General features: G+C 37.5%; 1 protein-coding gene across 4 annotated transcripts in view; it reads left to right on the forward strand.

The window, feature by feature from the left end:
• The window catches only part of DLG5 (discs large MAGUK scaffold protein 5), a 106,701-nt gene that overhangs the window by 35,276 nt on the left and 46,606 nt on the right, over positions 1-24,819 (forward strand). For all 4 annotated transcript variants that reach the window (XM_017807116.1, XM_017807118.1, XM_017807117.1 and 1 more), the window contains exons 2-5: positions 4,621-4,689; positions 15,747-15,912; positions 21,110-21,253; positions 22,811-22,994. In XM_017807116.1, coding sequence (XP_017662605.1) covers positions 4,621-4,689; positions 15,747-15,912; positions 21,110-21,253; positions 22,811-22,994 — 563 coding nt within the window. The remainder of the gene's footprint in view (positions 1-4,620; positions 4,690-15,746; positions 15,913-21,109; positions 21,254-22,810; positions 22,995-24,819) is intronic.

Consider the following 24,819-nt stretch of genomic DNA (forward strand, 5'->3'; position numbering starts at 1 on the left):
AGACAGAGCATAGGAGACCCGTGTGGTTCTAAGCTCCTTGGGAAGATTTATTTGTTGTAAAGGCAATGGGAACGTTGCAATCTGGGTCATTTCCGGTTTTAATCAAACTTTGTTGCTTCCCCCCCACCAGCAAATAGGACTCCTGCCAAAGTCAACTTGGTTTGGTGCATGGAGATGTGGATAAAACAATGTTTGTCATGCTGCCCTCTCATCTGGTGCATTGGATTTCCATCAGAAAAATCATTTGCTGACAAGAAGCTGAATCAGCTGGCAGTCATTTCACTGGGAAGGGAGGTGGGAGGAAGAGCACAGTTTAATTAACAATAGAAATTTGCAGCCAGGGAGCATGGAGGGTTGTTTACATCATCCTTGAACACAGAGGTGTAGCAGAAGAGATTTGTGCAGGCAAAGCACTCCTTCCAGGCTCAGTCCTACTTAGAAAACATGCTTAATTCAAGATTTGGCCATACTGCAGATCTAAATGCAATCTTGAGAGATGGATGACCTGCCAAGAGCCGTGTAGCTGAGATCAGAGCAACCTCCATCCTGTGGGATGAAACAACTAATGTTCTTTGAATAAACCCCTAGTTCTTCACACACTGCAGCAGGTTCAGTATAGTTGTCTCTTTGGCCTGTGTTGAAGGTGTGTATCTGAGGAATTATTCCTACACAGTTGTTTAGTTAATATAGTGAAGTTTGGAAGATGAAATATCTTTCTTTGAGTTGGATTATAGATAAGGGGGGAAGAAAAGAATTAGTGGACTGAAAGCATATGTGCAATGAATTTTGTGTGTCTTGCCAGTACAGTCCCCTTGGATACACTACAGTTTAAAGCCATGAGCAGAGCATGCATATGTGTATTTGTATGGAGGAGGATGAGAAGTTTCTGTGCAGCCACGGCAATTCTGACAGTCAGTTTATTTCCATATAATGAAATTTGAACAGAATGTGTTTTTTCTCACAAGTCATTCAATAATATCCCAGAAGATAGCATACTTGATCCTTTGTACTGCTTTCTTACTGAAGGGATCAAGTTCAAGCTTGTTTTGGAAGCTTTACTTTGAGCTTATCTGACTTGGATTTTTTTAGTCTCTCCTTGAAGTACAAGTGATGGCCAGTGTTACATGGTGTTTTACAATTCAGAAGTTAGAAAGACAGAAATGTTCCACTTTAATTTTATGCAAATAATTTAATTCCATCAGTCTGGATTTGGCACTGCTGATGAGGATGTTGCTGGTTTAGACAGTTGGTGTCTTCTTAGGACATGTAACTCTTCTCTCTTTCTCCTTTTTTATTCCTCCTCCGGCGTCATTGTCTCTCTTAACAAGGAAAGAAGGTGTCACTGTTTCTATGGGGCTGTTGTGTGAAAGATGAAGGCAAACTGGAACACAGTTCTCTGTTGTCCCTGGAGTTAGCTTCCACATTAAGCAACTAGTTCCTTTCCTGAATTTGTGATTTTTTTAAGTGGCCTTCCTGTTATCTGATTAATAAAGACAGTAATAACTCAAAGAAATGTGACTTGCCCTAATTGTTGAAAATAAAAGGAGGTGAGATTCTTAAGGTTCTCAAGTATCTACTGAAGCAGTTTCTAAATCCCTCTGCCCTGCCAAAGCTGTTTAATACAGCCAGGAATTGATCCAAAGCTTATGTCTGGATGACAAAGACAGGATGCTTATGCTATTTTCCCTCTCTGTATGAATGTGTGTCTGTGAAAGACAGGTTTGCTTTTTGGGTTGGTTGGTTGGTTGGTTGTTGTTGTTTGAGGTTTTTTGTTGGTTTTTTGTTTGTTTCTTTGTTTGGGTTTTGGGGTTTTTTGGTTTTGATTGTTGGGTGGGTTGTTTGTTGTTTTTTTTTTGTTGTTGTTGTTGTTGTTGTTGTTGTTGTTTTTTGGTGTTTGTTTTTTTTTTAATTTAAGTATGAGTAGATTCTACTATGTTTCTTGGAATCCTGTCATTTCAAGTTGTAATTTTGAACTTTAGGAACATGTCAGCAGTTGTTTTAAATCAGTGCATTGAGATCAAATGTAGCAAGTTTTAGTACTGTGGGACTTCAATATGCAAGGTGAATACTAGCAGAAAAATATTAAAGTCAAATATTTGGAAAAGTATGGTGAAAGGCATGTGCACTCCTAGGTGTGAAGTACTTTCAACATTTACTTTAAAAAGTATTCATGGCTTCTTGTTAGGTTTAGTGTTCTGAACTTATTTTTTGTACAATTTGACAAGATGGACAGTCAAAGTGTTAAAAATATGAAATAAAGTGAAAAATTGTTTGGAGGCATGTGGTTTTGCAACAAATTTTTTTAAATACCGTGGTTGTGTAGCTCATGAATAAACAGGGTGTTCTGGTGCCTTTCATGGTAGAAACTAGCTTGGGCCTTTTTCTTTGCCTTTTTACATGTGTCTGAATTGCTGTTGGGATGATGTTGAGTGTATTCATTTATGTGAGGAGGCATCCTATAGAGTGGGGGAACACTGTCTTGGAGCATTTGCAGGTACCAATGATGTATTGCTGGTTTGATCAAGCAGAATACACCAAGTACGATGCCACTTTAGCCTGGATTGAATATCAGATTGACTATCATGGATGTATATCAGTACAGTACCTAAAGACAAATTTTAATATTGTGAAACTATGTAGAGTCCTCTGGTTATTGTTTCTAATGCTTACTAGTACTGCTTCTGATGAGAGAGGTTGCACATGTCACAGATAATGGACTCATATCCTGTGTAGTTTAAAAACAAACCAAAACCAGACAAATGCTCCTAGATTTGTTGTTGTTGTTGTTGGAAGTGAGGAATTATGAATGGGTCAGATGATTCCTCCCCTCTTCACAGTTGTAGGTTTTCTTGATAACATGCCATGCATACCGGATCTTGCATTTACAAATCTCAGCTAACGTTTTAAAAACATTATTATAGAGAGTCATATTTCTCCATTGATGAAGTCAGCTTCACAAAACCTTTCTGTTCCAGGGAGCAGATTTTAACTCGTTTTAAGTCCTGGCTCAGGCTTGTAGTGTGCAGGAAAAGAATACAGAGAGGATCAGCGTGTCTTGAAGATAAATAGAAGAAAAATCAGTTAAGATGATGAAATTTTGAGTCTTTTCTTTCTCCACTCTTAAAAGTGAAAACAGCTAACAATCAGTGAAACTTCATTTAGATGTGGAACTACTATGTAATCTTTTAGAGGAACTGGGCAATTTTGCCTTAAGTTGCCAAGTATAATCAAGTGTCACTTGTTGGCACAAGACTTTGTTTTGCTTGAGTCCCACGCAGTTTTGATACCATCTCAGTACATATTGTCTGTCATAAAGATGTCCTACTTTGTTTAATATATTGATCTGGTTTTTTTAGCTTTCCTTATGATTCTAATCTAAGTTCAGGCTGCAAGAAATACTGCAAGTAAAATTAATGCAGAAGTTATTTTGCTTTTAATAAGCTTTAATGAAATAAGAATACAGCCTAAATTATTATTTGCAAATATTGGAGATGGAAGCAAAAATGCCCAGCAGATTTTTTTCTGAAGCCAGCCACCGTGACAGTGACAAGCTTGTCATATATGTTGTTAGTAGAATTATTTTATCCCATCTTGCCTTTCCCTCATCTAACATCATGGTATTTACAGATGTCATGTCTTTCTCTAGTGAAAAGCAGAGGAGACGAGCAAAAACTAGGATTTCTTTCTTATTTTCTAGCCTGTCCTTTCTTCAGTCTATTTCAAAGGTAGATCCATACAGATAATCTTCTTAGCTTTTATTTCCTAAAGAAACTGGAAGAAAGGAAGGAAGAACTACTGGAATATAATAAAGAGGGGATATAGGAAAGCCAGCTCCTGAAAGGATTGAAACTATCTGAGCTTGGCTGTTGTGAGGACAGGTTTCACGTTCTGGCTAGTGCTGAAAATGGACCAGATTTCTAATGGCTTTTCCACACAGTCATTCCCTGTCTTTACTATGGTGTGTTTATCCTGTCTGTGAGGGATGGTGGAGCTGTTTAGTTAATGTTTTGAAGTAGGACCTGTTTTTCTAGTTCTTCTGGTAAGTAAAATCTAGCATACTTCTAAAATAGCTAAAATGAAAGGCTTCTCTGTCTGTTGATCTATTAATACATGAAAAAACTTGCTGCTTTGTAGGTCCTTGCTTTTAAAATTAGATACCTCAAGTTGCAAATGGATGTAAGCAAATTTTACTTACAAATGAAGTGAAATTTTCAAGTCTGAATGATGTTTGAGGATAAGAATACAAATCAATTACACAATGAATTAGGAGTTGGTACATGTAGGAACATAAGAAACCGAAATAGATTCTGACTATTGTCACACATAGTCTTCCTATTATAGACATGATACTGTATTTTCAGTGTATCTGAAATAACCAATGTATCAATACTGAACTAATTTTTACCATTTCATCCAAAATGATTTTCTACTCAGTGCACAGTGTAATGTTAACTTACAAATTATACTTTGGCTATTAGATTTTTATGCTTCAGTGGTGTGCGTTCTCTCTAATTTAGTGTGCTTGACATCTGCAATATCAAGGAAATGGATCATTAGCTTGGCTTGAGGAGAGGGAAAGGGGGAAAGAAAGTAATACTGTCTTTATTTTTCTGATTTTAGGGTCTACTTACAGTGTGCTGTCCATAATGCCTTCTGACTCTGAAAGCAGCAGTTCTCTGAGCAGCATTGGTGAGTAAAGTATTTAGCAACTTGTTGAGTGTGTCTTTGGGAGAACAAATTTTTAAGGTTTCTCTGGTATTCTGGTCATAAAATCAAATAAGTTGAACTATAAGATATAAATATCTTCATCTGGAAAAAATATTCTTGTTTTGTACAGGGCAAGCTGAGCCTTTTCATGATGGGCTGCAGTTGTTGCCAGTAAAATCTCTAACATTGAGATACATTAAATGATGTAACTATGCTTTGAGTTACTTAGTGAGATGATGTAAAAATGGAAATGTTGCATTTATACAAGTCTGTGCATATAAATATATATATAGGCATGTGTATATGTGTATGTATGTATTTTTGTAGATGTGAAAATTGTGGTCAGAGTCAAAAGCATCATAGAAATTATAAATAATGTTAGCCAAGGCCATGGACTCTTAAACTTTTGAAAGTGGCTACAATCTTTAATATTTTTGTTTTCCTGCATGCAGTTATTTGCTTCATTTTCTCTGCCTTGAAAATCATTGGGAAAGACAAAATACTCAGAAAAAAATTGGAGGTAAAAGAAAGGGTATTAGAGGTGTTTTGCCCACAAGATGATCTTGGAAGAGCTCTATTAGCTGTCAGTTTTCCTCATCTTTCTTTACGTGTACAAATACATTGTATTGTGAAATCCATTTCCCCTGGATAGGGAATGCAGGCTCTTGCATTTTTAAGGTTCCAATCTGTAGGCATCTGTAGGCTTCCCTGACAGCACCAGTCAGTTGACTGTTTAGGGATGTGGGTAGACATCTGTTGCAGTCACTGAGTTGAACTTTTAACTCCAGCATGCAGGAACAAGATTTTAGTGTTGACTGAACTATTTGCTGAAAACAGGGGAAGCTGTGACACGTTAGTTTGATTTTAATCAAGATCACACTTGTATGCTATTACCTGAAGGAAGGGTAGGTATAATTTGCTCTGAGTAAATTGGGGCTGGAAATTGGAAGAAATAAGTTCCTAAGTTTTGAAGACAAGCAGACTCAGAAAGGAGCCTTCCAAAGAAGGAAGTTCTTCTAAGGTGAAATCCAGTAAGTTTGTGGGATAATGGGATGAAGTGATGGCTGAGATAGGAGAAATGCAGGTGGTCCTTTCTAGTTCTATGTTCCTGATTTTAAAAAGGAATGGTACACTTAAATCTTTTTTTTTTTAATGTTCCTTCCCAAAACCTTTTGTTTGTATTTTAAGACATCGAAGTTCATACTGAATTTGGATCTGTGTACTTGACATAAAAAGCTGTCCTCAGAATTGATATATGCCTTTGGAGTGTGCAGTAATCAAAATTATTTATAACCTGAAAATTAAGTGCCCTGCTATTAAACAAAAGTTGTGATCTACTAATCTCCATAATTTTGTTTTATTCAAATTATTTATGTGTGTTAGGAATTTAATATTTAATAAATTAACAGCCAGGGGAATTCTTTGTTTGAAGCTGGCATGTTTATTTTATGGTATGGTTATAGACTTGTTATTAATGAGTATGATTTTTTTTTTCCCCCAACCATTTTCTCATCCTCACATCTTGTTCTGCAAGAGACAATATTTTTTATGTGATATAATATCAGCAGAAAAATTGCTTGATAACTAACATATCCTAATAGACGTGTTTGCAAGTCACTTCAAAGCTGCAGTCAGATTATTTTAATACTGACTAATTTATTGAATGACAAACCATCATAACTAAAAGCATTTGCATGCCAGCTCCCCTAAGGCTTCATATGACTTCTTTGAATGGAATCCCAACAAATACTGAGGTCCTGTAGCATTTGAGGAATTTCATATACATCTTCCCCCCACTCTGTCCCCCACTCACTGAAATAATTTTCACAAGGGTAGTTCTGTGCAGTGGAACTGGTAAGTTTAGCCTGTGAAATGAATGCATCAGCAAAAGAAGATAAATAGCTCATGGTTTGCAGACAGTGTAAGCTTTAGAATATGTTCAGTTTGATATTGATAGTTATATGTACACACACATGTAGAAAAATGAATGAGTTCCCCAATCATGTAGACTTTCCTGACAGGACAGATGGGGGATCTGTCTTATTATACCTGAGCTGAAAACATTGGTTTCAGTTAATACCTTGCTTCTCTTTGTCAAACAGCTCAGAAACAGATTGAGGTATATGACAGAAATGAGAAAGGTATTGGGACCACTGATTATGCCCGGATAAATCATCAGAGAATTAGTCTTAATGTCATCAAACTATGAGAGAGAGTACAGTCTTTCATTTGTAATGTTTGGACTCAATAGTTTGTAAATGTAACTAGAGAAGAGAATGTCCACGTGCTTCATCTTCTCTTCCCAGCCTTACTTACCCTAGCTAGTGTTGGAGATGGTTTCTGCTGCCAGCATTCTTAATTAAATGATCTTTTTCTGAAATACTTCCAAGTAAGCCAGGAAGTTGTGAAATGGAGATGATGCTACATGTTTTATGGTTATCCTGGGTTTCTGAGTTAATTTATGAAGCTGATGTATATAACAATGGCCTTATTTTTCAGAAAAAGACCTTGATCTAAATATCTAATCTTAGAACTAAATATCTAATCTTAGAACTAAATAAGGTGATTGTTCTTAAAAGATAGTTCTGAGAAAACATGTACTGAGTCTCAGTCAAATAAATAAAGCCTGGTGTTAGGATTTCAAAAGGAAAAGATGAGACAACATCATTTTATTACTGTATAAACCCATGGTGTGCCCAAGTCTTCACTGTATTTGCAGTTCTGATTGTCTCCTTGAAAGCAGAGTGCAACAAGCATGGAGAGCAGCAGCATAGATGAAGACTTATTGAACAGCTTCCGTATAGGGAACAAATGGATCTGCTGGGGTTCTCTCAGTCTTCAGTAACTTCATAGTCAGTACAAGAGGAGAGCAGGGAGCGATATAATTTGCATAATGTGACTCAGAGATGAGCTTAATGCTAGTCTATTCTGAGTACTGGGTTGCCATCCAAGCTTTTTTTCTCTTTTCCTGCCTATATAGGCTTGCAGGGCACGAGGGATGCAAGAAGAATGAACTTCGATCCTCATGTACATGTGATAGCATAAGTAGTTGAGTGGAAGCCAGTTTTCCCACCTGTGTAATAGCAGGTTAGCAGCCTTGGAGAAGAAACTCCTTTGTAGTTGTATTTGCCTTTTTCATTTGTGTTTGTATGTAAATAAAACCTCAGAGTGACAGCATGGTTTTCATGCATATTTTCCTCATATTCACAATTAGTTTAGATGACAAGATTTTATTTTTTTCTTTTGCTTCTTTCCTTTTCTTTCCCATATATTAATAGAGTTCTTGTTGGACATGTAAAATAGGTAGTTTTGATGGTATAGAGAGTAAATGTTGATGGTTTATTTCTGAAAGAGGTCCAATATAAAACTGCTGTAATAGCGTAATACCGCCGTTGTCCTTCAGCCCCACCTTTGTCCCCCCAGAGGAATTAAATCCTTATTAAATCCTTATTAAATTCCTATTGTCATGGTCTCTCTCTGTATTTCCTTTCTCTTTGCTCTTGGCTAATGACAAAGATTTTTGTGTGTAAATAGAAGCATCCTTCTTCTGCCCACTCCCCATGCCCAGCAGACTCTCTGAATGGAGCTACAATCCTGTGTCTCTGACATCAGAATAATTATTTATGGAGATTCAGTGCCTGTCGTGCCAAGCACGGAACAACAGTGTCACTTAGGAATTGGATAGAAACCAGTAACAGAGCTATATGTGACAGGCACTGGCTAGTCTCCCACTTGACCAGTCATGATAATGGAGAAGAATAGAACACAGAATCAAGATCCTGTTTCTAAAACAGTTAAAAAAAAGAGAGCCAGTTTGTATAGTGCACTTAGTCACTTGACATTTGATGCCACAACAGGATTATGCTTTAGAATTGAGCCATTTTTTACCTCTCCTAATACCATAATGATGCTTCAGAGTTTCCCTTTAGTGCTTTAAAAATGTGAGTTTTCTTCCCTTCCTCAATGCACAGATGTTTGGGTGTTGTTTTGGTTTGGTTGGTTTGTTTGTTTGTTTTTAAGAAATGTTATTTAATGGAACCCAGCAGTTTGCATACAGGAGACAGGCTAGGGCTCTGAGAAGATTGTTCACAATAGTTTTTATTATAATTTTTTAACAGGAAGGCATTGCATACTCTTCCATTATTTGAAAATATACTAAGTTCCTAATGAGAGGATTTTCGGAATGGAAAAGACCTTCCATCTTTTCACATGCATAAATTTCTTCTTTCCACAGCCGGATCTCTTTGCATTGTTTTGATTACAGCTGTCAATCTTGTGTCCTCTTCATTCCACAATGCATATTATGACCTTTATCTTTTAACTTTTAACAGACTATTATCTTTCCACCTGATCAGTTCTTTGCAAACAGTGTCACTTTTTCATCATAAGTATTTTTTCTTACTCTTCTCTGTTCATATCACTGCATTTTCCTGTGGGAACTTACAAGGAATCATAGAATGGTTTGGGTTGGAAGGGACATTGAAGATCATCTAGTTTTAACCCCCCCTGCCGTGGACATACCAGTCTGTAACAAACACCACCATTGGCTCTACAATTTTATGCCTTTTTCTTGCAGCCATCAGGTCATCATATATCTGTCTCCAGTAAGCTTGTCCAGCTTTGACTTCAGCTGAGAGTATTCCTTGCTTAACACTTGATTAACTTATCAGCCTGACAGGCTATTTACAGATAGTTTTTCACTAATTGCAGTTCAGGTTGCTTAATCTGAGAGCCTTAATTCTTACTCCAAAGCAAACACTACCACCCTCTTAGCAGGTTCCTTCCCAACAGTGTCTGGTTTTTCATTCCCCATTTTCATGTTGGCCATTTTGACAAGTGTCCTTTCATGTTGTTGTGATTTCAGTTTATTGCTTCATGCTTTCTACAGCTGTATATAACAAAGTAATTGTTTTCTCTATTCATAGGAACTGTTCAGTTGCAGGTGTGGCTTATGATGCTCAGTCAGTCAAAGACAAACACTGTCCTTGTCTGAAAGAGTTATTTATTTCCCCCATGACAGCCTATAGGGATCTCCATTTTATTTCTTGCTTTTTTTTTTACTAACACAAAGTTTGTTTGCTAAAGACACCTCGACAGTTAACACATACTGATAAAGGGACAAGTGACAATGTTACACTAGCTAGAAGGCCATGAATGAATAAGAAAAGGTAGTAGGAGCACTACCAGTAGCCCACATCAGAATCTTCTTCTGTACTGCAATAATTGCCTTTGACTGTCCACCTCCTTACCCATCAGTTTCTCTGTTCAGAAGTCCTTTTCCTGTAAAATTTGATCTCAGTGATTGAATTAAAATTCTGTCTATAGATTTATTTCTGATGTAGTAAACTACAGGTTTAGTTTACTGGAAACAAGACTTTTAACTTGGGAAATGAACAGTTACTTCATTCTCTTATTTTACTCTGTTCATGAACCATGTAGCTCTAGCTAGGATTGATCCCTAATCTCTCTAACTAATTTTCAGTGTGTTTGTTAGTAACCATCTTATCTTAAGTAATAAGCATTCTGAATAGCTTTACTGTATTATCATTGTCTTCTTTGGCATCTATTTTCAGGCAGCTATGAGTTGACATGAGTCATGCAAAGGGTTCTCTAAACTTATGTCACTTCAAAAGTACTCAAGATTACTCAGTGGACATCATGCCCTGTTTCAAAAAGAGGAATGGTAATGATTAGAAGGTTAACTTTGATCATGTATACAGATGCAGTCTTGGAGAAGGGGCAGTAGTGTTTTTGTGGTGAGAGAGCTACTAATGAATAACTGACCACTTGCTGTAGTATCTTCTTCACATTTGTCAGCTCCCTGGAGGAATTTCTGAAGATTTGGTTAGTCTGATTCTGTTCCGCTCTGATTTGAATGGAAATGCAGCGTGAGAAGACCCATCTCCTGCACTCCAGACAGCACCACTGGAATGTGGTGTCTTTCACTGCTCCCTGAGGCCCTTTATCAGACTGTACATTTAGGAAATCCTTTTGGTGTCAGTGGTTTTCTTTTGGGGCTGTAAAGTGATATGGTGAGCCAGTGCTCACAACTCCTGCAGGAGAAGGTGTGAAGGACAGAGCACTGGAGGAGTCTCATCCCTTTGGTTGGTGTGCAGTGGTTGATCATAGTCACTGGAGTTCAGATTGGACACTTTTGTGTAGCCTGTGCTTTCAGTACACAGTTGTAAGCCTGACAAAGGTAGGGTTTGAGCCAGGGAGCTACCACATATTCAAACCCAGAAGCTTCAACTGTATTTTCCTTGATTACAGTAACAGATTTTGCTCTCAGTTGTATTTTAACCCAGCGAAGTTCTGCAAGGATGTTTGGAATTGATGTATCTGCCCTCCCCCACCCTATTCCCTCCTGCTATTTTCAAGTATTAGGTTGTAGATTTTCTTTCATGTTGACCTTTCTAGAATCACTGTTCAGTTCTTTCTATAGTCTTAAACTTACTGAAGTTGAAAGTTTGTTTTAGATGCTGCTGGCTCTGTTTAGCTTGTTACATTCTGCATTAAAACAATATACTGAAGTGCTACGCATTCTTTTGTCCTTGCATGTTACATGATCCTCACTGCTTTCATAACCTATTAGGTTTTCTGTCTGTCAGATGAAACTGTTTCCACAGTTCTTTATTTTACCTTTCAATTTCCTTTCCTCAGTGTACCGCTGTTTGGTTTTACTAATGTTTTATTTCACCTGCTTGCAATTCTGTTCTGTGCTCTTTGCTGTTTCAAGACCCCTTCAAAAGACATATCTGAAGAAATGTATCTGAATGATAATTTCTGATATGTAATCCTGTTCTATACTCCATAAATTATTGAAAGAAGGTAAATATTTTAGAATGCATTTTCCTGCAGCAGGCATAAGTCTTTCCTCTTCACCCCTTCCCTACCTTGGCGAGAAACCGTGTTGTTCATGCTTTGCAATACATCTTGCAAGTATTTTTTTAACATTGTCATCATTTACAGAGCTATAGAGAAATAATATTCTGAACATCCCAATTGATTTTACTTTTTATGAAAGAAAACAATGAAAAAGGCTTGACTATACAATTAGTCTCCTGTTTGTTTTCAAGCAACAAGGAGCACAAATTTATGAGTTTAAGAAAAATCGTTGTAAAATTCAGGGTTTCTGCTGGCTGGTGACAGATTGCCTTTTGAATTAATTGAATCCATGATACAAGTGTATTTCTCCAAGTTTATTATAACTCGAAGTATGTTAATGGCATTTCTTAAAATTAGCTGTTTATGCATTGGTACGCATTTTCCCACCTCAAAATTATATTATTATTTGGCATTATGGTACATTTTGGTGCAGTTTCCATGACCTGTTTTCCAGACCTGTTTCTCTTTAAATGGAATGTTATTCTTCAAAAAATATGCTACCCCATCCCCAAATGTGAAGCTAACTAAGCAGTTGTTTCTGTGTGGACATATTATCTCTTCAGTCATTGTCAATTAGAGTAATCATCAAGAATTATATTTGGTATGTGCTACATAATGGATCTTTGTGGTTTCTGTCAAGTCCAGCATTTGGACTATAGTATAGAGGATATGATCACTCCAGCTTCTGTTTTTAAGGCTTTTCTTTTATATAACCCGTGTTGGAATTCCTGCAAAATCGTGCTTTAGATTAAGTCAGTGCGTGCTCAGGACTCCATGAATGTCCTGCACTGTGGGCAAAGTGCGGTCTCACCGTGCGACACGTCCCTGCTCTCGGCTGTCTCAGGAGTTGGTGGAATGCTGCTTACCTGGAGGCTGGCCAGGGAGTGACTCCCATGCAGTCAAGTTCTCAGAATTCAAGTGCAGCCTTGTCAAAAATGAGTTGTGGGGCTTATCAAAGCAGATGAATAAGTTGCACTTGGCAGGACATGCAGTAAATGCCTTTTTTAGAAATCCAGGTTGTCTGAGAAAGCAGGTGAGTTACCAGAAGGTGGCATAATTTGGATAATGGAGAGTTAGCCTTTAGGCTCATATGTCTTAAGACCAGTTTGAGTGGTTAAAGTGCAGAAAGGGAAGTACTTCTCTAAAAAATAGGCAGTCAGACGGAAAAAGAATACAAAGCTGGAAGCACAGGTCACTTTCCTTCTGCTGCATCGAGATGCCAAATGTAGCTAAAGGATTTTAGCATTCAGCTATAAAAGCTCCTCTAAAGGAAACAAATACTGTGCAATTTTTCTGATGAAAAAGGTGTTTACTGAATGTGTTTGGTTTTTAAGCATTCAGAAATCTGATTTAATCTTTATGAGAACTTCTGTACAACTATTGAAAATGTAAGGTTATTAACAAATCAAGCAAAGATGAACTTTTGGGTCCTCTTTTAAGGACAAGAGTGGGAAAAACTGGATCATATTGATCTGTGTTTTTACAGCACTTAACAGCTGTACATCTTGTGTCTGATGCTATGCGTCGACAATACCATTGCAAAGATTAAAGTATCTGTTGATGGGATTGTAAAAATTGCCAAATTAATGAAAAATAACTCTTTCTGGTACTAAGACTAATGGCTTCACATTAGTGAAGAAAGCTTCTTTCCTAAGGCTAATTAGCCTGTCTTTATTTAAAGCAGACTTTTGTTGCTTGACACGGTTTTGGGGCTGTGTGCACAAATGTTCTCTTTGCCTGACGAAGATTGTCACTCACGCTGTTCAAGATGTGGGGGGAGGAAAGAGGTGGAGGAATAGTGCTGTAACTCTGGGCTGCTTTTACTATGTTTAAAGATTCCTGGGACAGCTGTTGAATGCTGCTGTAGGTTTGTGTAGCGGACATTTTCCACAGGGCTGCTGCTGGAGTTAACGCTGATATTAGTGATGGACCAGTTGTTAATCCAATGCCCTTTTCTCCATGTAAAGCACACCAGCCCGCCTGATCCATCTCCTCCTTCCTCTTGAGCTCTTGCAACCTGTTCATCTGTTTTGCTTGCAAGCAGCCCCAGGATGACATAAGCTTTTGAACTTCTCTGTAAGGATGAGAAGGGCTTTCTCCATGTTACACATACCCTGTTATGTCAGCTCAAGTGAGATGATGTGCATGTTGCCACTGAATTTACCAAAGACCGTGCAGCCTGTCAGTACCTGAATTTGGTTTGTCTGCCTTTACCTTTCAGCTGGTTTGTGAAATTCCTTTACCTTTCAGCTTGTTTGTGAAATTCCTTTACCTTTCAGCTTGTTTGTGAAATTCCTTGCTCATTGATGTGTCCAAACTATTCCAAGTGAATACACATTCTGACTTTTTTTATCTGTTTGTTTCTCTCCTTATTTATTCCCTATATCATGAGCCCAGGATACTGCATTTGTATTATTACTGGTTTTTGTAAAACCTTGCCATAGAAATTATGTGGACTGCTTCTTGTTTAAAAGAAAGGATAACTGTGTTGTAGAATTGTGAAATCCTTAGTCCTTATGAATGAAGGGACTCCATCTGGATGGAGGAGTGAAACAAAGTGGTAGGAAAAGCCCAAGTGCAGTCTCCACTGAGAATTCTTCTGAGGGATGAGAGTTTGTGTCTTTCTACAGAGTTTAGGTCATTCATGCGATTTTTTTTTTTCTTCAGTTTACTATTAGAGCATTTGCATACATTATTATGCAATAGTTAGATTAAAAGAACAGTCTCTGTTCATAAATTCTCATTACGTAATTACAGTAACAGCTAAAAGGAATAAAACCAGGGATCCTATTATTCTAGATGCTGTATGTATGATAGCCCTGACACTGCAATTATTTTGGTGTGGGAATTTTAAAGCACAGGTAGTTCTACTGAGAAGTTGGAGCTTTTACATTTTGCAATACCTTCGTGAACTGGGTTTAGAGATAAGAAGCCAATCCTTGCAACTCATTACGATTTAAACCAGGGAAGTAATTTTGTTTGAAATTCTTTCTTAAGACAGTGATCAGAGAGCATTATTTTACTCTTCTATCTTTTGTTTCTTCATTAACTAAAAAAAAAAGCATAATAAAGGTACATCCTAACAAGTTAATACATATATCAACTACGTGTTTCAGTTGCATAATTATGTAAACTATTTCTAGAATTTCTCTTTTGGGTAGAAAATAATCTCCTATATACATTTAGGCCTTTAACTTTCACATCTGTGACTTGTATCTTTGAGTTTTCTCTTGTGTGTTTGAGAGACACATGAGCAACACTATGTTTACAACTTAATTTTAAATGAGCAGAACTAAAATTAAAGTTGAATTAATTGTCAGCATGTTATGAAGCAATATAGCAGACTCTCATCTCTTGAGTGGAAGATATCTTTTTGTTGGTATTGTTCTCTGAGAAGACAGTAGGCATCATCATCAGCTCTGATATTAGGAAAACTGAGAATTAAAAAGCCTCATAGAACGCTTTAAATGTATGACTGCCCCTTAGAGGAAATTAGATGTGTAGTCCAGTTGAAGTGATTGCTTGTGTTAGCCGATGTTGTTAAAAATGAAGCCCATTTTTCATGACTTGTTGGCAAGTCAAATCTTTAACTTCATGTACCAGACTGAAAAATTGTGACATGTGTAAGCACAGAATTGCATTAAAAATAAATGTTGGCTGTAGCACATAGCAGAGTGGTATGTCTATGTTGCTAGATAAAAGAAGAGCGAAAGAGCCCCTGTGTTGTAGCAGTTTCTTTGCTGTTGCTGGTTTTTTGTTTTTGTTCTTTTTTTTTTTAGAAGTGTGGACATGGTTCTTTATTGGAAATAATGTTTTTGCCTATGACTTCTGTCACTATGGTAGTTCCTGTGGTCTTAGCAATTGTTACTGCAAACTTGCTTTGCCTTTTAGGCAACTTGTGAGTTCATGAGTGAGCGAGTAACTTACTCATGCAAACTTAACTCGCAACACAGGTCTTTTCTGCTAGTGTGGGATCTGACTGGAATTATTTTTCTCTCAACTCATTCATGACAACTTCCATTACTTGTTTCATTTTTGAACAGGATTCTGCAACCAAAAATACAGGATTTTTTAAATTAGAGTTACTTCTTAAGTGAAGTTGTATTGTTCTATGAGGAGTTCTCTCAATTGCCATTTACTTATCTCTTTGTCAGGTACGACTGGTAAAGCATCCTCTCCACCACCTGTGATAGACACGAGACAGATGAGTGAGAAGCTGGAGACTATATTGTATCAGCTCCGTCAGGTAACTCGAGAGAGGGATGAGCTGCGTAAGCAACTTGCACTTTCGTCTCCTGGGTCCACCTTCGATGACTGCAGGTAAACATAAAGGAAATGTGACATTTTAATTAAGTTCTCAGTAGTGTTTTCAAGTGTCTTGACTTGTACTTGGCTGTAAAGCGTTAAGAAGATTGCATTATGTTGCTTGTAACCTACTTGCATCCTGGTGATGCGTGTGTTTCAGACATTCACCTTTCAGAGCTGCCTGTTAAATGCCTATTCTCACTTTGTCCAGCAATTTTTCTGTGAGAGTGAGGGGAGTAGGTTTCATCTCTATGTTGAGAGAAGAAAGCAAACAAGTTGTTTAGGCTTCCTGGGTTTTGTTATGGGAAGAGAAAGAAGACAGTGGCTGAAGCATTTGGTGTTTTGAAAGCAAGAGAGAAGAAAGGGAAATAGCTCTGAATATTTGGCTGGAGAACAGAAATGAGGAGAGGAAAAAAAATCTCAACTATTCCTGTGCTTCTGCAAGGAGAGAGAGGTTTGGATTTCTGTTGAGCGGACTATGTGTTTTTTAGAACATAAGCTTTCTGGTATACATATATTGGGGAACTGTGTAGCAGAAATATGTTCAGAGTAAGGAGCTTCTCCACTGAGAAGTTATGAGTGCTGCCAAATAAAAATAACATGTCTTCAAAGTTAGTTAATGGCCAGCAGTCTTATGTAGCTCATTCTAATTTGAGTGTTGACATGTTATGAGGAAGATAGTACTCAGAGTATGAGTTATTGTAAAAAAGGGTTTTATTGAGTAGAAAGTAGAATTAGTTTGTTTTAGAGGGTTAAAGATCTGCTAATGTTTATGTGTTACTGGGTACACTGAGCAGGTACTTTATGCCTGCAGTAAGCATATGTATGAATATATTTAAACCTTGGGAAAAAATTGTCTGTCACTGAATCTGAAATAAGAGCAAAGAACATATTTTCTGGGAGGTGGTGTCATGATGCATAGCTTCTCTGAACTTGAATGTTTTATTGTTATTGGTTGTTACTTAATCAACTCTATCTGTATGTGGTCAGGTGGTTAATTAAACTTTTTGTCTGTATGAGATGAGGTCAAGATTTGACTCAGTGAACTGGAATTGGGAGAATCTGGATGTTTTATTAACTCCATAGCTACTCATCTTAATACCCCCTTCCTCCCCCCGTGAGTTCTGAGGGCTACTTTAAGAGCATCATGTTCTGTCTAACCCTCTCAAAGCGTTGTGGGGATGGGAGAGGAAAAGATTGTCAAATGTCAACATCTTTTGCATACTTCCAGTTACTTACTTACTTACTTACATAGAGGGATTTCTTCTTTGAAGTCACTAGAGCTTAGGCACTGAGGATTTTATGGCTCACAATAATCTTCTGCATAATCCAGGATGCTATTAATAAAGTTCTGATGAGCTGTCCTCTAGACTGCCCTAGTTTTCTTTTTCTTTTCAATCCTTTGCCTTCAGTGTAGGATTTGTATGTTGTAGAAAACATAAATGTTTACAGCTTCAAGAACAACTCATCAAAAGGAACATTGTATTTGTAGTCCTTGGACAGTAGTTAGATTGTAGTAGTTAGACTTCCAAACAATCAAATATTTGAAGAGTGGGAAATGAATAAAGATTATTAGTTGACATTTTTTCTTTTAGTGTAAAAGCAGCTATTCCTCCCATCCCCATACACATCTATGGTTTTTAAAATTTGCTGGTATTTATTTTACTTTGTTTCACATTCTTTCCTCATATAAAACTAATCTTCAGCCTCCAGGAGTCAAAGCCCAGACATGGCAAACTGTTAATGCTGAAGTGTGAAAGCTGAGAGATCATTATGTAGGTGGTGACTTTTACTACCCAGGCTTTATTTTCCTGGCTGTGTGTGCTGCTTTAATGATGGCTGTACCAAACACAGGTGGTGCAGAGGCAAATCTTGACACGTCACGTTGGCGTGCTTCAAAACAGTTGCAGCTCCCAACACATTGGTAGTCTGGGCTGTGCTGGCAGTGACGGTTGGCATTGCAAAACCGAGGGCTGCTTTCCAAAGCACATGTTGACTGAGTCTAGAGCAGTGGAAGAGGAGCCACAGCAGTGGATTGAGAAGTGCTGCATCAGATCATGTGCCATCCTGCTGGCCAGGAGTAGGATTGCTCATGCTGTACTTGTGGACTGACATGGATGTGAGCCCACGTGGTGGTGATTAAACAGAGCTCTGACCAAATAACTTCGTATGCTCAAGCAGCACTTCAGAGACTTAAACTTGCTATTCTTACCTACATAGTAGTAATAGAAGAGAGCTGCAACACAAATAAAACCTCTGAAAACTGCCTTTGAGAAGAGACTGTTTTGTGTGTAATCTGTAATTGTTGTTGGAATTGCAATAGTGAATGATAACACAAGTTGTTAGGTGGGCATTGCCCACAGAATTAGAACTGTGGTTGGCATTAGCATCAGATACATGTAAGTGTCCATCTCACTGTAGCCTTGATTTATGGTCAGGGTAATTCCACTGCAGCACAAAGGATTTTTAGGATTCTCACATGAATATCAGAAAAACAGACACTAGCATTTTAAATTTTGTTAATATTTGAACAAGTGCTTCCAAAATAGTAACTGATACCTCTCCTTTATTGCAATAATAATTTTCTGTGTTTTGTGGGACATTTTAGCATAAAACTGTGGTGGTCTTGCCTAAACAAGCCTACATGTGCTTGAATGGACTGTTTTGTTGAAACAGTTTTGATTTTTGACTTCTGACTGATATTCCTCATTTTCGTATTCCTGTTTTTCTTGCTGAGATATAAAGCCTTGGAACAGCACTGTGGAAGATAAGGCCTTGGATATCCATGTGGTTTTTATTTCATGTAGATGAGGTAGAATGGAGGATATTAATGGTGGCATTGTTGGTCCTTCCTCGTTGTGTAGTTTGGCTAACTTGTGTAATTACCTACGTAGTCTCCATGTTTATAGGTGATGCATTGTTTTTTTTTTTAATCTGGGGATTTTTTTTGTTTGTTTTTGTTTGGGGGGGTTTATTTTGGTTTGGTCGTTTTGGTTTTCTTTTTTGTGGTGGTCTTGCTGTCGGGTTTGTTTTTTTTTAATAATGCTGGTGTTACTTCAGCAATATATGAAATACACTCGATGGATGTTACACTTGTAGAACAAGTTTAACCATAGCTTTCAGACTGACCTAATAGTTTAATATGAACATGTGTTAATGGGTTTCAGTAAGCTTAATGCTACAACTGAGAATTAAACTGTGCTGCAATTAATGTTGTCATTTAAGGACCGTGGTGGACAGATGGTGTCTGCTTTCAATAACTTCACCCTAAGGTCTAATTTAAATCAATACTTGGGGTTTTAGTGATTCTGTCAAGGGTGTGAACATTTCAAATTGAGTTTAACTTATGCTAACTAGGTTTGTATTTTAAAAGAATAACACTTGGAGTAGTTGCTGTAATGTCTGTAATGCTGTATGATTTTCATGCTATTTCTTTTGGCACCCCTAAGCAATGAACCTAAAAATATCCTAAAAAAATCCCTGTGGATATGGCTTGAACATTTGGTTACTTTATATGATTTTGGCTTTTAATTGTTTATCAGTCAAGGAAGGGCTTTTTGTTTTGTTTTCCCCAAAAGCACTTCTCTGGAGAAAGGAGGAAAAGAGGAATTTCAATTGAAGGCTTCACTACTCAGCAACCCAGATGCAACTGAGTTGCCAAAATGTACCTCATATCAAACACACTCCCCCTCAAAGTCTGTGAACCAGATGTGGCTGGCATTTTTTTTCTTTTTTTTTCAACAATTCTCACCACTGAAATAGTACAAAACCATTTTCATTTTGATTCAATTGCCAGTTGCATTTCAGTTCCAGAATCCATGCTGCTGTTTTTTCTGTATGAAGCAAAGAAAATTCTGATGGCTTTTCAGGCTGTGCTTACAGAGAAGCCATTTGGGAGAGTGTGAGGTGGGAGGGAGGAAGAATGATCTGTGCAGCAACGGAGCAAATATGATATGAGAATAAGCAGAGTTAAATTAGAAAGCAATTGTTTCCTTATGGAGGCTTTGGTTTTCCTTTTTGGTGGTTTGTTGGGTTTTTATTCATTGCCTGTGGTGTTACAAGAGACCCAGGAGATGACAAGGGACAGCTGTCAGACGCTCCATTTTGAAACTAGAAAATTCAGTGGTGCAAAAATTCTGTGACTGTATAGGGGAGGAACAGTTCAATTTAGAGCCTCTTAGAAGCTTTGTGCTTCAAAACCAGAAGACAAATCTAATCAATTCTAGTCTACAAATAAAGGTACCATGTACAAGTACCACACATTCTAGATGTAATCTGTGTTGGTCAATTGCTTGACAAGGGAGATGATTTTAGAAAATTTCTCCTCTCCCAGTCATCCTGATATACTAAAAGAAATTTGAGTCAAAATTTTTCTTTTGACTGACTTTGACTTTGTTGTTTTGTTTACTGGAAATTGTTTGTTGGAGATAATGTTGTATTGGAGATTGCTAATAATTAGTTTGACAAAATTTGGGTTATTTTATGGAAATGTGAGGCAGATTCTGACATGTTTTCTCAATCCTTTATAACAGTTTAAAAGAACATGGTAACACACAATCAGGCATGTAATTCAGCAGAATGACTTGATCAAATTATTTAAATTCAATGCTCAATTAGTCAAACAGGTCAAATTCTGCCAGCATAGATGCATGAGTTTTTGGTGTCCCATTGGAAATCTTTGTCCCAGCCCTCCCTGATTTTCCTAGGGAGCTATAGACAAGGTCCTCCAGCTGCTGCTTATATGAGAAGCCTTTTCTAGCCCAGGCTCCCATGCACCCCCAGTTGACTTTGGCAGCCTCTTTTCAGCCCCACTCTCACTGCAGCTTTGTGTTTTGTTGCTGAGGGTTTGACATGGTGGCACAGGAAAGCCGAGTGTGCAGAGATGGACTTGTTCTTGTATCAAGTGACTGTTCTGTTCTGTGGTAATACTGCTGCTCAGAAGAGAGTTAGAGGCACACTCTGTACTAGTTTTGGCTGTGTTAGTGATAGTTAGACATTATTAGATGTTACATCTCAGTTTAAAACTAATAGATGTTTAAGTCAGTGACATTTTGTTTGCGGTTGCATCTTTATGTGAGCTGGTCAGTATTTAAATTAAAGCATAATATAACCTAAGTTTCAGCAATTGTGTGATAGTATTTTTTTATTGGATAGTAATTTTTCATTCTCTTTAGTAGCTGATGCTTGACCTTATATTCTTTTTCCACGCTAGGCCTAGTCCAAAACCAAATCATGATTATGAAAGGCTGAAGATTCAGTGCATGAAGGCCATGTCAGACCTACAGTCGCTGCAGAATCAACACACCAAGACACTAAAGAGGTGTGAAGAAGCAGCAAAAGAGGCAGATTTTTATCAGTAAGTATTAGTAAAGCTGTACAAGGTAAGAGTTTACCAAACATAATAATCAAGCAATTTTTTTTAATGCTGTTTTTCCACTTTAATTGCAAGATCAGTGCTTACCTGCTTCAGATAATACATTTCTGGCCCATACGAAATGATAAAGTATGGACTGCTGGTTTTACTTTTAGGAATTTGAGATAGAAATCCCCAATGTCCTGGTGGGATGAAAAAAGAAAACCCAAGTTACTAATTTGAAATTGCCATCTAGTAATTTTACAGTCAGGCTAGAGAGCGGAATATAATATGAGAGAATGTAATTTGTTACTCTCTTTTAATAGATTGTGATAGCTCTCATGATAATTTATGTAAGTTGTAATACAAGTTAAACTCAGATATTATTTTCTTCTCTAATAATTTTTAAAACCCTGTGCATTTTTTAAAAAAACGAAAAAAGTGAGCATTCTAAAGAGTTAGCATTCTCATTTCCAACAAAATCTGAATAACAGCAGACCAATAACCTACATGTAAAAATTATGTGTGCTTAGTTGTGTGAATATAATTTGTCAAAAGGCTTTTTTTTTAAAAGGTTGTTCTAATTTTAAGGAAACTTTTTTTAATGCTTTGGGTCGTTCTGTACAGACATGTTGGTATTTGACTTCATAAGGAAGGAATACAAAATAACGTAGAATGCAAATTAGATCTATTCATTGCTCTGTGTTTGTTGGGGTTTTTTTAATATGTATAAATACAGATTTTTAACATTTTACCAGCAAGTGTGAGAGTTCAGTTAGAATTGTTCTGTTTCAACAATAAAAATATTTATAGTATTCAAAAGGCACTCTTTTTAATCTACAGTAATAAAATATATTGACTGATCTGCTTTTATCCAGCAATGATTTGGTCTAATTTTGGACTGCTACCTGGAATTTTAATCTGAATGATAGCCTCTTTGTGTGACTCTCAGTTGTTTAAGTGAGAGTGTATTTCTGTCAATAATTCTGGCTTGCACAGTGAAGTTTGGAAGAACTTTCATAGCTTTTTACCTGCTTGAATGTAGTCGAAACGTACATAGTGTGTTTTTGTTGCTTGTGGTGTTCTTTTGGACAGCTTGGGGGATTTTGTTTCTTTTTAAAACAGTAGCATACAAGGAGAATTTTGTACTTTTCATCTGTTTTTTGGTTAGCTGCTGCTCTGCTGGGGGGCCTGAGAGAAAGTGGAGATGATTAGTGGGATAATTCCTATTATCTTGAGGATTATCTTATGTTCATATTATGCCATTTCTGTTTGCCTGCCTGCTTTTAATGGCTATGAAATGGCATTGATGGGTGGCATAAATCCATCATCTCTTCTGATGCAGTTTAGGAGTACTGTGTATTTTTGCATATTTTCATACTTACTTTCCTGTTTGTTTCTGATTTCTTTTTTTTCCCTGCTGCTTGAAATACACAAATATGCAGAATTGAGTTAGTTTGACCTGCTTTCTTGGTAGGAAACTCATGCTTGAAATGAATTAGTCCAGGACTTTGTCCTTGCAAGTTGGCCTCTAAGAGCATGTTTTGTGTGCCGTGACAGCACATTGCACAGTCGGCTGCTGAGTGACCAGTCCCAGCTGAAGGAGGACATGGATACCTTGAAGAGGAAAAACACGCAGTTGGTGAGAGAACATAATCACCTCCAGCAGTCCTGTGAGGAAATGAAGAGACTTCACGACGAGGATCAGAAGGAGATAACGGACCTGCGCAGCCAGCAGCAGCAGGTGAGCTCAGCCTGGGGGGGATGTGCTAGAAGGGATCGTGGATGGTTCCTTTGATAAACAAATCTGAACGTGCAGAGTTGCTGCCTTTTATGTCTTACTAATTCTGAAACATCTTCTTTACATTTTACTAGGGGAGAAAATGACATCTTGGATACTAATTGATTTTCTGTGTTTGGCTGGCATAAAGAGTGAGGGATATAGAATATGAGATGGCATTAAGGAATTTTGATACAGAGATGAAAAAGTGTACCTGAGGATTGTATATGCATGATATATTTTTAAAGTGGGTGGAGAGGCATCAAAAATCTTACTTGAAACTGCAAAGTCATTAAAAAGATGACTATCTTCCTAGGGTATTTTATGGGACAGGGATAGCTTTAAACTTGCATGCTGTGTTTGTTTTTTGGAAAGAATCACAATTAAAAAAAAAGAGTGACAGTCACTTTGAGAACCTTTGGAGGTTTGAATTATTTGTTGGTTTTGATGGGGTTTTTTTGTCTGTGTGGGGAGTTTGGTTTTGGGATTTTTTTTTTTGTTATTCTAATGACACCATAAAGGTTAGTGGAATGACTGAGCTATTCAACTAGAAAAAAGCTACAGGTTGATTAATGTTTTTGAACTTGAAACAAAAAGAGACAAAATTTTCAGGACTGGAAGAATTAAATATTTCAGAACTTTATATCACAGGCTGTCTTCAGGTCAGTGTTTTTCACATATTCAGAAAATAAAAAAGCAATAGTAATACTAAGGAGTAACTGGTCCTATCAGGTCCACTGTTCACCTACAGAAAAGTTTGATCATTTAGTTAGAATTGTTACAGTAACATGTGGAATGGTTAAACAGAGTATCTTGGTTGACTGTGTGTAGTCTGATTCACAGGGCAAACTTGCAAGTCAAACATTAGGCTTCAGAAGCAAAATCTATGCAAACCAAAATAATTATTTGCTAGGGTAGGAGGGGCAAAGGTCAAAGCAAGCTGGATGTGCTGAATGGCACTTCAGCATGTGCTTGAGGTCTGGTCCGAAGGGGAGTGAAGATTTGCTCTTCCTTTTTATCCATTCCTCTAACACCATCTTGCAAGCTCTGCTGTGAGATGGTTTAGTGGCTTGGCTCAGAAGACAGCAGAAATGGTTTGCTGTGTAAATGTTGGCAAATAGCTTAATTGTTCTATGCCTCAGTTTCCCAGTCTGCAAAGAAGGGATGCACAACCTCCAAGAGAAGGCTACTGTATTTTGTGGATCTGTCCTGAGGTTTGAAATTCTCTGGAAGGACAGGGGGCTGAAGTGTCGTTGTCAGTATTGATTTAAAGAAATTCAGTCTCATGTCAACGTCATGATTAAACCCTTAAAGGAAACTGTGTATGTGACTCTCAGTGAGAACGTTGTGTAACTCCATTTCTCAGCTTGTCAGAGTGAATCATGGTGTCTTGAAGGGGTGCCAAAAGTCTTATCTTGTCCATGTCACTTCTTGTATGAATGAGTCTAACTCTGTGTTGATCCCTCTGACGTGTTGTTTCGTTGTTGGGCCATAACAAAATACATCTTGGTGGCCTCAGAGAGCAAAAACTTTTGATCAAATTACTCTTTGTGTAGGATTGTCATGGATTTGCTGTGTAGCAGCTGACCAGCTTAAGTTTCTGCTGCTCACGTAGGAAGTCTCATGTTGCCACGGCTGTCTTCCTTGGACCAGCTGGGACTATTTACTTTTTCTCTGACTGGGATTTTGAATGAGGGACCTTCTTTATTGTGCTGGTGTTTCTGTCTTCCTCTGTGAAATCTCTGTTAGCAAGTTTATGTTGAATTCCATCCAGTTTCTTGTTTATTAG

This window comes from Lepidothrix coronata, unplaced genomic scaffold (assembly GCF_001604755.1).
Source record: "Lepidothrix coronata isolate B3197 unplaced genomic scaffold, Lepidothrix_coronata-1.0 Scaffold17, whole genome shotgun sequence".
NCBI lineage: Eukaryota > Metazoa > Chordata > Aves > Passeriformes > Pipridae > Lepidothrix > Lepidothrix coronata.